We start from the raw sequence: 12,588 nt of genomic DNA, 5'->3' as shown, positions 1-12,588 counted from the left end.
GCATTAATTCCCCCGTTGAGGCTTTGCTCTCTCTCCCCACCACCATCAGCATTCGCTCCCCTCTCGACACTCGGTTCTCTAAATTGCCTCCCCACTCATCCACCTTTCTGCTGTGCTCTACACCTCGCCTCTCCAGCCCTCACTTTCCCACTCTGTCTGTCTCTTGTGGGATGTGAAGGGGGCTCTTAGCCTGCTCTTTATTTGCATGTGCTGTAGAGGATTAGAGGCTGAAGAGTCTCAGACAGGCACAGTTAAGAGTCTGCTTTGTGTGTGTATATACCTAAACCGTGTGTCTACTCAATTGGATCCTTGTCTCTGTCCGTGCCGCTCTCTGCATCCCAATCAGAGACGGCATTTCCGCCCTCTTAAATCTCTGTCGTGTTAATTATCACCTGTCATTATCTGAGTGATTTTTAGGGTGGTAATTTACTTATGAGCTCTAATTTATTGTGCATGTTACAGCGTCTTCACAGGTTTTTCTTTCTCTCCTCATTACTTCACTCTGTCTTTGTCAGATCTCCCCCCTGAGGGGTCCGGCTGAAGGAGGGACCCTGCTCACAGTACAAGGCAGGAACCTGGGCCGAAGACCTGCAGGAGTCCAGATCTCTATAGGCAACATTCCTTGTGACCTGCTGCCTGAGCGCTACACTGTCTCCGTAAAGTAAGTTTCACACAGCGCACAGTTCTTCGTCGAATCACCAACGCAAGCTGTGTGACCCTGAATGTTTGCTCGAGCAACGCAGCGTTTTTTGAGCAGCGTGTGTCGCCTCGTGACTTCTTGCACCTTGCCCTCATTCGATTACATTATCAACACGGTTAAAGTGAGAAAACGGCGGAGAAAAGTTCTCGCCGTGCGCGTCAACAGGATTTTTATTTAAAGACCTGTTAAAATATGCAGTAACGTTGCAGCCGGGACTTGTGATGATAGGTGACAATTACCTGTTGTCATGGTAACCTGCCATGCTTTCAGGCAGGTGAGTGTTCAGGTGGATGGCAAGCAGAAGTAGATGCACACACACATACAGAGAGAAACAGAGAAAATAAATGAAAAATTAGTCACAGTTACTGAAAAAAAATCCTGACGCGTTCATCTTAGGCAACAACACCATGGGCCCTAAAATCCCCTAAATCAGAGAGAGGAAACTCAGAGCTGCCTTCTTTGAATGAAAACAGGAAGTAACCTCACCCACACTGCATTTTTGGCTTGAAAAAACAGTTAAACACTTAAAAAGAAAACCTTTTTTTTTAAAAAAACAAACAAACATTTTCAACATTTTACCTCCTACAAATGTTTAAAACCCTCTAATTTTGGCATTGCATTATTTCAAGAGAGAAACCAAAACTCCACATCCCATGCCTCCAGGTCCTAGGGGGAACCGGTGGATATGTGTTGTGAAACATTAAAGCCACGTAGCTTTATGTGGCTCCAACAGAAGCCGTGGGAAATCTGCTAAACTCATAAATAAAAACATTGCTGGGGTGTGGAGTGAGCTTATTAGACCTCTGTGAACCGTTGCTCGTCTGTGTTCGAGGCAAGCAGCTCAGTGCTACCTCAGACACTTCTGTCACATGCCCAAATTTTTTACCAAATTCTTAGTTATTGACATGTTGCAGAAGAACAAAAAAAATGCATGAATAAAAACTTCAGTTTCATTTTTATTTCAGTCTAATGTTACCAAATTGAAAGGAAATTTTAACTTTTTCATATAATTAAGGGTGTGAATGCATAAGAATTGAAACAACCACTACTATTCTTTTTTGTTTCTGTCACAAGTTTTGTCTTTTTTCAAGTAGAGAAAAAAAACATGCAATTTTACATCAAAATAGGCAGCTTAATAAATATTAGTGTGCAGTGGTTTTTGGTAGCAGTACTTCATTCACTGACGAAATTAAAAAAGAAGAACAGATTTCCTCATAAACCACAATAAGAACATGTGAGACACCCTTTTTGGAGCTCTATAGCTCAGCTATTTTTCTCAGTAAAAACATCATTCAGAGTGGAAACGAGTTACAGAAAGTTGGACTCGTCATGACTAAACTGGCAATCACAGTTTGTTTTATGATTTGGGGGAATTTTTCTACGAAATGATAGGCTTTTAGTTGACTTTTCAAATCAACAAACCTTTTACTCTCACACCTTCTTAAGTATGCAAATCATCCATCCATCCATCCATCCATCCATCCATCCATTTTCTTTACCTGCTTCTCCATTCCGGGTTGCGGGGAAGTATACAAATTATAAATCAAAAGCATTGACATTTTTGTCTCCTTTCACCCAGGTTGTCTCTCGCTGCTATAGGACTTGTGGTTTTCACTCAAATCATGTCAGAGTGCAGAGCGCACACCCAATCTTCATCTAGATTTTAGCTCAAAAAACTCCCTTCAAAACTGAAAGTGAAGGGTCTTTTTAACTTGTTCTATCCCCTACACAAAACACTATAGAAACATAAAAATAATACATGTGTGAGTTTTTACACAGCAGTTGTCTGTTTGTTTTGCCTCCCATAAGTTTGCTGTCAGGGAGTGAGAGATACAGATGTGTGGTTACTATGGTGACCATATTGAGCACTGGCAGCAGCTTTAACTTTTATTTTTTATCGTGATTTTCTTTACATATGTGACACAAGTTATACATCTAAATGTAGGTGTTTTTTCTTGGCTCAGATTATTCAAAATTTCTCCAGAGATTTTTAGATTGTTTCTACCCAAAAAATCTTTCATATGTAGGGCTGTTAAATTGGATGTGAGTAGTCTTCTGTATCGGTCTTGATTGGAGCTGAATAAGCTAAAGAGGAGCTGGGTGATTCTGCAGTTTTTGTCTGTATGTAAAACCTTAAAAACAGAGTAAGAAGCTGTTGTTTCTGCAGCCATGCCTCAGTAAAACACATATTTTACCAATATTCCAGCCATGTCCTTGTCAGTGCTCCAAGGTCATCTTTTTTTTTCTATTTGCCAAGAATTTCACATTTCCTGTAATGTTCAGGGAGAATTTTTCCTCCAACATTTGTTGTTGTTGTTCTGCTGTGGTTCTGCTTCCGTGATCTCGCCTCTTAAACCCATCTTGGATTTGGGATCTTGTTCTGGGCACAAAATCCTAATCAGCGTGAAAAGATGATTTCAAAATGCTGTGTTTTACAAAAAAAAAAGTTGTCAAAAAACATACAGAGAAAAACAGACTGTGACTAGACCCACTCCAACAATTAGGTACCATTCTGTAATTTTTATAGTATCATTTTTTTAAACTTCTATTTATTGTAATTTTATATTTATTTTTACATTTCTTGAAAGAATTATAGTAGCCCATTGTGCTGTGAAGTATGTTAGCATATTAGCAATGCATATAAAATGTGAAAGAATGGCAAAGTTAGACACTCCCTGGTTTAAATGACAGCAGAGACCTTTAAGTAAACCCCAGTCAGCATCCTGATTGGTCGAGGCCCAGGTTAACAAAGACCGCCACTGGTGCTGTTGATGAACAGGGTGCTTGGGGAAATAGTGATAATGTTAGTTGAAGACCAAGAGGAGGGAAACGTGCCAGGAGACAGAGAGAGAAGAAGAAAGGCAAGAGTGTAGGACTGAGGGCAGCAACTCTAAATGTAGGAACAATGACCAGCAAAGGTAGAGAGCTGACTGACATGATACAGAGGAGGAAGGTAGATGTATTATGTGTGCAAGAGACCAACTGGAAGGGCTGAAAGGCTTGCAGCATTGAAGCAGGGTTTAAGCTGTTTCACCATGGTGTGAATAGGAAGAGAAATGAAGTAGGGGTGGTCTTGAAGGAGGAGTTAGCAAGGAATGTAGTTGAGGTGAAAAGAGTGTCAGACAAGGTGATGGGTCTGAAGGTAGAAGTAGAAGGTCTGATGCTGAATGTTGTCAGTGGTTCTGCTCCACAGGTTGGATGTGATGCAGAAGAGAATGAGAAATTCTGGAAGGATCTTAATGAAGTGATAGAGAGTATTCCCAGGGAGGAGAGAGTGGTGATCAGAGCAGATCTGAATGGACAAGTTGGTGAAGGAAACAGAGGAGATGAGGAGGTGATGGGCAGGTTGGAGTCAGGGAAAGGAACCAGGAAGGAGAGATGGTAGATTTTGCCAAGAGGATGGAAATGGCTGTTGTCAACACCTTTTTCCAAAAGAGGGAGGAACACAGGGTGAGCTATAAGAGTGGAGGCAGGAGGACACAGGTAGACTACATTCTGTGTGGAAGAGGTAACCTGAGGGAGATCGTGGTCCTCTGTAGCAGAGGAGAGCGTGGCCAGACAGCATTGGATGGTGGTGTGTAGGATGAGTGTTGTGGTGATGAAGAGGACCAAATAGTGTAAGTTGAGGAAGGAAGAATGTTGTGAGGAGTTCAGAAAGGAGCTATTAAAGGCTCTGGGTGGATGTTAAGGATCTTCTTCGGAGGGACAAGGATGGACAGGATTAGGAAGGAGGACATCAGAGGTACAGCACAGGTTGAAGGACTGGGAGATAAAGTTAGAGAGGCCAGACTGAGATGGTTTGGACATGTCCAGAGGAGGGACAGTGGGTATATTGGTAGAAGGATGTTAGAGACACAGCTGCCAGGAAAAAGACAAAGAGGAGACATATGGATGCAGTTAGAGAGGACATGGAGGTAGTTGGATTGAGGACAGAGGACACAGAAGACAGAGTTAGATGGAGGACGATGACTCACTGTGGTGACCCCTGAAAAGGGAACAGCCAAAGAAGAAAGAAGTCAACATCTTGTTTTTTTTCACACGTAAGCTACAAGTTGATTATAAAAGATTGCGGCAGCCATTGTGATGTCAACTATTTGCACATAAATCTTAGTAGTGTTAGGTCACCTTTTTTTGCACTGCATGTTAAAGCAAGAGGTGAATCCAATTCAGTCTATACAGCAACAACTCATTAACTACACCAGAACTCTAAAGCTCTGTTGATATTTTACTCCTAATGGACAAATAATTTACTAGTTAGGCATTATGTTTTCATAAAGAGGAGGGGAATTTGTGAGTGAGACCCTGAACTTATTATGACCGTGTGTACTGAGGCAAAACAAGTGTGAAGTTTGGTCATTTTATAAAAATTCCAGATGGTCTGTGTCTCTTGAAAAAAGAAAATACACTGTGAGCATTCGGCATGTACATTTAGAGTCACATGGCCAAGTCAAACTTGAGTTCTGACTGGTCTGAGGGGGGTTTGTTGGACCAAATACCCTCACTTCTTATCTGAGGAAGCACAGAGGGAACCCCACTAAAGTACAGAAAGTATCTGACAGCTCCACTGAATTAAAAATGCATTAAATTAGCTGTTTTACATAGAAGCCAGTTCATAGATTCTATTGGGTTAGATAGGAAGTCTGGATAGGTTTTATTCATATAGTCAGAATACGATTCATATATTTGCAGTTGCTAAATGTATATTGGCTCCATTTTCCCATAAAGCAGCCTTAAAGTTCTTGATCTACAACCTAATGACACTCCTTTTTTTAAAAAAAGAGTTGAAATTAATCTCTCACTAATAAGGTCAGGTTAAAAGAGAAGTCCGTGCGACTAATTGGTAGTTTTTATTCAAAGAAAACACCACTAAACCTCCTCTCATATGAGTTTTTGAATCTCAACCATCCATGTGCGGCTTCATTTTTAGGTATTCATGAGGCTAATTTTCACAAATATTATTATGCAGCACACTTCTCAATTTAAATCACTCTGTTGCTATCACCTCGTAGCTCAGGGACCATCGCACTGTCACCATGGAGACAGGAGGACCCTGCTTTGACACTGGCGAAACAGTGGAAGTCCGTTACTCTGCAATTAACATCCAAACTTTTCTTCAGTATCTGTAATGTTCCCTAAATGGAGCTGTTTATCTGGTTTTGCTCCACTGAAGCCAATCATTGTTTTAAAACCAGTTCCAGGGTGACCTGCGGGTCTTACCTGTCACTCAAGCAGCCTGACACATCGTCCCCGCCGCACCCCCCACCCTCGCTCAGACCAAATGTCAAAAAACCACGTTTCACTCCAGGGGTGATCTCATCTTGTGTCGTCATTCCTCACTGGCTCCCAAGGCTGGCTGTGATGACAGAGGCTCACATCCTCGCTGCTGGAAGAGGCATGAACAGATCGTAACACGTCAGCGTCTCTGAGACTGTCGGCACGTTGGGCTTGCACGCACATGCATGAGCACGCCTACATGTTTCAATTATTGTTGGTACATCCATTGACTGATTACATCTGATGTTATCACTTAAAAGGGAAAATCTTTTCAAGCTATGTAACTTTGCTATATTTATATCTGATTTAGACAATTCCAAGTGCTTTTAAGACCTCTCTTGTAATATTTTTATCAGTCGTTGCCGAAGGTATGGTTTTTGCTCGTATTTCTGTAGCACGAGCAAAATATCTCAAGAACCGCTCAACAGATTCGAATGAAACTTTAAAACAGTAATCACTGGCTGTACATTTACAACTGTCTGTTAGCAACACGTTTACAGAACCACTGGATGAATTTATAATGAAACTTTCATAAGGTATTATTTTGGAGAACATCTACAGCTGTTTTACTTTCAATCTAAGTCAAGATGGCCACCACAGCTAATCAGCCACCAAAATGGTTCTAATTCAGTCGGTTTTATAGTTATTGAGCTAAACTTCGGTGTGGTAGTAGCACACATTCTGAACACTAACGTATCTTACGAGATCTCACATTATTGCATGAGATTGCGCCTAATGTCATTCACTAGGTTTATTCAAAATGGCTGTAACTCCATCCCTTCTAAACATTAAATGATCTCAGTTTGAAACTCTTGCATGAAAGGTGGCGGGTGACATGCACTCCTTCAAGTAATGCTATGTCTTTAATTTTAATTGCGAGGTTTTCATAAAGCACCCTTTTTTGAAAAACTATCATCATTCATTAGATTTTAAATTCAATCTGTCTCCTGCAGAAGTTTCAGACACACACACTTGTCAGCGCACTCACACCTGAGCGTGTGACCTCATTTACTGGGACTGTTGAGACAGGTGGCTGCTCGTGTGCGGAGAGGTCAAAGTTCACATCTGTGTGCCAAAAGAAAAGCGTGCGGCTCTGGAGAAACCGCTCTTTTCACACTCCGTGTTGACATGTTAATTAATGGCAAAGTCGGTGTGGGCGTACCTCATTTACTGGAGTACGTCTCTTGATATTTGGCGCAACTTCTCCCCGCCGCCCTTCCTATCATTTTCAAATGAACCCTAAGTGGCCCTCGCCCTGTCCATTCAGCGGGAACCAGACAGCAGCCGCATTCAGACACATACAGAGCTGATTGTTGATGATCCTCATCAGCCACTCGAGGAAAATGATGAGAGGCACTTCAGTGTTCGCCCAAATATTGCCCTCGGAAACCCATAATATCTCCACAGTGCGGCGGCACTGGAATGCGGAGCAGGGGTCAGCCTGGTTCTGTTTGCTCCCATGGGGAGTCAGCGTGTCCTTTTGACTGTGATCACGCCGCATCATCACGATAACTACATGCACAGACAAATACACGCCTCGGGGCTTCAACAGGTTTTGCAGGAGTTTTGTAACTGATCCCAGGCAGTTGGAAAACACGCAGTGTGAGAAGATTGCAGCATGGAATGAGAAAGTGGGAAGCGGCGCGGTTGTTTTACCGTTGAGTTTCACTTAGGAACAGAACAGATTACTCACCTGTCTGCGTTAGCAGCAACAATAAAGAGGATGTGCTTCATATCTAGCAAGATTAAGATATAGCAGAAACTCCAAATTAGCTGGAATTAATGTAATTAGTTCACATTAATCATGTTTATTTAAAGTTGCTATTCAGAGTTATTGTTGTGTTCTTCAGGCAGAGTTAAAACCAGATACAATTATATGAATCGTCCCAGTTTACACACACACACGCCTCATTATCTCAACTTCCATTAGTGGTTCCTCTTAGTTGAATGAAAATATTTTGGTTATGAATTAGGTCGGGACATTAGGATCAGACAAAATAAATTACAACAAAAAGAAAACACGACGGGCTTTTGGCACATTTTATGTTCACACAAAGTCAAGAGAAAAAGAAAGCCTGAGCTCTTTCAGTTCAATAGTTTTACACATCAAAACTCAATAAACCTGGCACGGGCTTCATCAGGATCCAAAATTAATTAAATCTATTTCCAAGCATGCAAAAAAAAAAAAAAAACACAACCAATTCCACTGTGTCATTATTTATTAAACAAAAACGAAGCCAAAATGGAAAAGTCTGCCCCATGACGCAACAGCTTGTAGAACCACCTTTAGCAGCAATAACCTGAAATAGTCCTTTCATCCGCCTACCACAATGTGGAGTAATTTTGGCTCCCTCTTCTTTCCAGCGTTGCTTTAGTTCATTGAGGTTTGCAGACATTTGTTTTTTTGCACGGCTCTCCTTAAGGTCTCACCAGAGCGTTTCAGTCAGGCTGAGGTCTGGACTTTGACAGGATCATTGCAGCGCCTCGATTCTTTTGTTGTTCAGCCGTTCTGCTGGAGATCTGACGCCGTGTTTGGGTTCATCCTTCTGTTGCATCTTGACCCAGTCCAGGTCAAGCTTCAGCTGTCAGACAGATGGCCTCACATTTGACTTCAAAATCCTTTGGTCTGCAGAGGAGTTTGTGTTTGATTGAATGACTGCAGGGTGCTCAGGTGCTGTGGCTGCAAAACCAGCCCAAATCATCATCACACACACACACACAAACACACACACACACATCACCACCATGCTTGGCAGTTGTTGTGAGGTGCTTGTGCTAATATGCTTGTCTGCTAATAAATAGTGACATGGTTGAATCTTTTGTGTGTTTAGAACCCATTGAATACCTGATCATTTTATACCCTGGTGCATAAATAAAAAGACTGTAGACATTCTTTTCTCCATGACCATAAAACCTTAAATGGAGTATTTCAAGGCTCCATGACCCCTGCACTGTTTTTCAATCGCAGTTTAATAATTTGACAATTTTATAAACATAAAGGTTAGACCTTAACTTGTTATTACAAAGCTTTTTTTAGATATCCTCAACTTTTTGAGCAGTGCAGAACCTTGACCCGCCCAGTGTGTGTTAAAATGCTGCAGGCTGACTCCACTACAGCTTCATCCTGAAGATAAGCCTTTTTCTTTTTGTCTGTACTCTTTAAAATGACAAAGATTTAGCATGTGTCTTTTCATGCACAGAATAATCCTCCACATTAAGTTCCAGTAGCTGACATCATATAGTGTGATGTGCTGTTTTGATACAGTTACCGTTTGCCTGAAGCAGCCCTGCGTGTTGAGGCTGATTCGGGCTTCGGTGTCTTTTTTATTTCCATCAGGCTTAAACTTGCGAACACCCGTGTTCCATTTTATGTCCCTTTCAATTACTCTCTAAAATAGAGCGAGTGAAATGATGCATTTCCCTCAAAGAGTGGGCTCGTGCCAGGTAACTGTCAGGAGTTTAATTCGAGGGTAATGACATTCTTTACCTGATGCTCTTGTTATTAATGAGCAGCACAGCAGACCTCAGCAGGGTCTTCAGCTACTGCAGGTTATTTTAGAGTGTTTTCAACAGCTACTCCGGCGCACGAAACTCAATTCTCAATTTAATTGGGCTCATTAAACGTTGCACTGGTTCAGCCGAAGATTCACTTATAAGCTGGATACACTGTAAAATTTAACACGTTTCAACTTAGAATATGAGGGGAAATCCTGCCTTAAAATCCCACATTAGGTGAAAAAACAAGTCGCTCCACTAATATTACTTCTCAAACGTCTCAAAGTGACGGTGGCAACAACTTGTGACCCCAACTATTAATGGTCAGATTAAACACGCCTTAAAATGCTAATTAAACAAAGGTATAATGACAACATAAATAGCCTGGAGTAAAACCATTCTTTTTTTATTTTGTAACAATTGTGGCAAAACTTAGCTTTTGGGAAGCATGTTGACATTTAACTTGATTTCTAGAGGTAATCTTAAGACCCGCCCTTCACCCCAAGTTGCTTGTTCACCACCCAGAGTGGGACACTGACCGGCTTTGATTTATTGATTCAAGCTTACCTGTTTATAAATCTTCTGTGTTATTAAGGATTTGATAATCGATTAAACGCCTTTGGATAGTTGTTTCAATTATTGCGCTTTTCCCATCTTATTTAAAGTTGTAAGTTGAACATCTTTTGTTTTAGTTAAAAAGTTTTTTTTTTATTAGGGTTCTGTCTGTTCGAGTCACTAGCTCTTTGAACGACCTCAGTTTGGAGAAACGGGGTTTAATGTTGACAGGATTGATAAGATCATGGCTAGTTCAAAACCAAAGTGGATCGCTGCCATCTAAGAACAACTCCAGTCTCACAAATTTCAAAGAAGTTAATTTAAAAGCTTTTTTTTAAGTTTCTACATCATTGTCACGTTCACATTACACAGTTATGTACACAAACAAATAATGTTTCTACCAGAATAATCATGCAATGCAAAATTGAAGTAAAAGTTTTACAAAATAGCTTTTCACGTGAACCACTATGACTCCTTTCGGCGGCAGGAAAGAAAAATTTAATACAGAGAGAAGCCTATTTTACAGCACAGGGCTGATATTTAAAAACACTCTTCAGTCTTTGCCCTAATAACTTGACCCTCCGCCAAGCCCAGATTTGTCCACGCCGGCCTTGTCTTATGGCATGTCCGCCGTGAAGCGCTGCCTCCCGACTTATGTAAATTCCCCACGATTCCTCTGTCAATCATCGGATCGCCGGCTAAGAATTTCAAACCTCTGTAGCAGCAGGCACCTGACTAAATAAACCAACAAGCTGTCAAGCTGGAAGGGAGAGGAGGAGGGGCGGGGTGATGGTGCTGTGGGGGGGGGGATTGTGTGAGGCTATAAAAGTTGTATCCCACCCCCGGTACGTTTATCCCGCTGAGGTCCCAGAGCAGTGGGCCTGTGTGCCTCCGTGCGCCGCCGTGTCATTAATATGAGGTGTCCCTGTGGAGCGTGCAGCGGTGGCACAGGGTTTAATCACAGCCAGGAGGCGAGAGAACAAGCCTCAGCAGCCCCTAATCTCTTCTGTGGTTAGACACATTCGGTCAGAGGAGCTTTGAACTTTACATCTGCTCATATCTGATCCCTCCGGGCTTTATTTAATACCATATGTAAATGCAATAAGGATTGATGAATTAGTTCATAACAACCATTTCCTAAGATATATTATATGTCTTTGTTTAGCAGCCACAATCACATTTCCCTCACTTGCAATTCGGTGCGATTAAAATCTCCATTAAATCAAAATTACATGCTGTCTTTTGTCGGAGTGTTATCCACATTGTGTTTTTATTAACTGATTCCTCATTGTGCCGTTTCATCCCCAGGCTCGTGTGTCGCACCGGGAGGTCTGCACGCGACAGGATGGAGTTTGTCCAAGTGGACGTGGATCAGGACGGGGGGACGCCAAAGACGGGCACGTCAAAGGAGAAGTTTTCATATTTAGTGAGTAATCTCCAGCCTTTGACCCTCCTGCTGATTTCTGCTTTCTGTTCTGCCTGTCTCTTCCTCCGTATGCTTCTTCTGTGTTCTCTTTTTTTGTTGTTTTCTTTTTCCTTCTCCCTTGTTCCCCCCGCTGGGGAAGCCTTCCCAAGTGTCAGCTGAGTGTTAACAGATGCATTTTATGATTCACTGGTGTGTGTGTGTGGGAATCTTCAGACGTCCATCTGAGCTAAGAGCTATTGTCATTTAGCTTTCTCTGCCAACAAAAACAAACATGGTGATTGTTGGAACGTCCCTTTGCTCTAAATTCATCGCCGATCGAGGAAACCTAGCTAGCACCATGTTTATTAACCTCAGCCCACACAGTCTCTCACTGGAATAGGAATATTTAACCCATGGAAATACCCTTTGTTTCTCTTTGTTCACAGACAAAGAGGATTTCATAATTCAGAGCTGGAGCAGCGTATCATTTCACAGCTTCTATCTATGAATCATCCCACAGAGAAATTACCCTCATACCAGAACTTCTCTTTCTACAGAAGGATGAGGAAACAATAAAACGATTAAAGGCCTCGCATTTGTTGAAGGAACGCACATCACCCTGTGCCAATATCTGTAAAATGTGCTTACTTAGAGACATTTTTGTTTTGGCTAATGTCGATTAGGTGCAATAGCCATCTTGAATTACGTCGACTCCAAAAGTAAATCAGTTGTAGATGAGATGATTAAAGTCCATGAGATATTTTGCTAACAGACATTTAGTTGTCCGTAATATTTAACACCAAAGTTTTAATGATAGATCTTGTGGCATCAGTTTGTGCTCAAAGTATGTGTTTTTAATCACTCTCAGCTGCTATCACACCAGATTTTAGCTCAGTATCTGTGAAGTTGGCTAAGATATAGCTATTTTTGTGTTTGCTAAGGTTGCTTAGCTGCAGTTGCCATTTAAAATGGGGTTGACTCCAAAAGCTAATCAGTTGTAGATGTGCATTTAAAGATCACTTTCTGGAGGTTTCATTAAAGTCTGGCTGTTGGTTTATGAGCTACTTTGCTAACAGACAGGCAAACAAACACACTTACAGACAGTAGCCATAACATTATCGCAATCACCAGCAGGTGATAACAAACATCATAAAGGAGC

At 41.6% G+C, this 12,588-nt stretch overlaps 1 protein-coding gene across 1 annotated transcript in view; it reads left to right on the top strand.

Moving 5' to 3' along the window:
* plxnd1 (plexin D1) overlaps positions 1-12,588 on the top strand; it is an 86,961-nt gene that overhangs the window by 34,535 nt on the left and 39,838 nt on the right. Inside the window, exons 13-14 of the mRNA XM_017409664.3 lie at positions 516-661; positions 11,333-11,450. Of these exons, the coding sequence (XP_017265153.1) occupies positions 516-661; positions 11,333-11,450 (264 nt within the window). The remainder of the gene's footprint in view (positions 1-515; positions 662-11,332; positions 11,451-12,588) is intronic.

The sequence above is a fragment of the Kryptolebias marmoratus genome, linkage group LG8 (assembly GCF_001649575.2).
Source record: "Kryptolebias marmoratus isolate JLee-2015 linkage group LG8, ASM164957v2, whole genome shotgun sequence".
NCBI classification, from domain to species: Eukaryota; Metazoa; Chordata; class Actinopteri; order Cyprinodontiformes; family Rivulidae; genus Kryptolebias; species Kryptolebias marmoratus.
The sequence above is the reverse complement of the archived record's forward strand: the minus strand, read 5'-3'. Positions and strand labels throughout refer to the sequence as shown.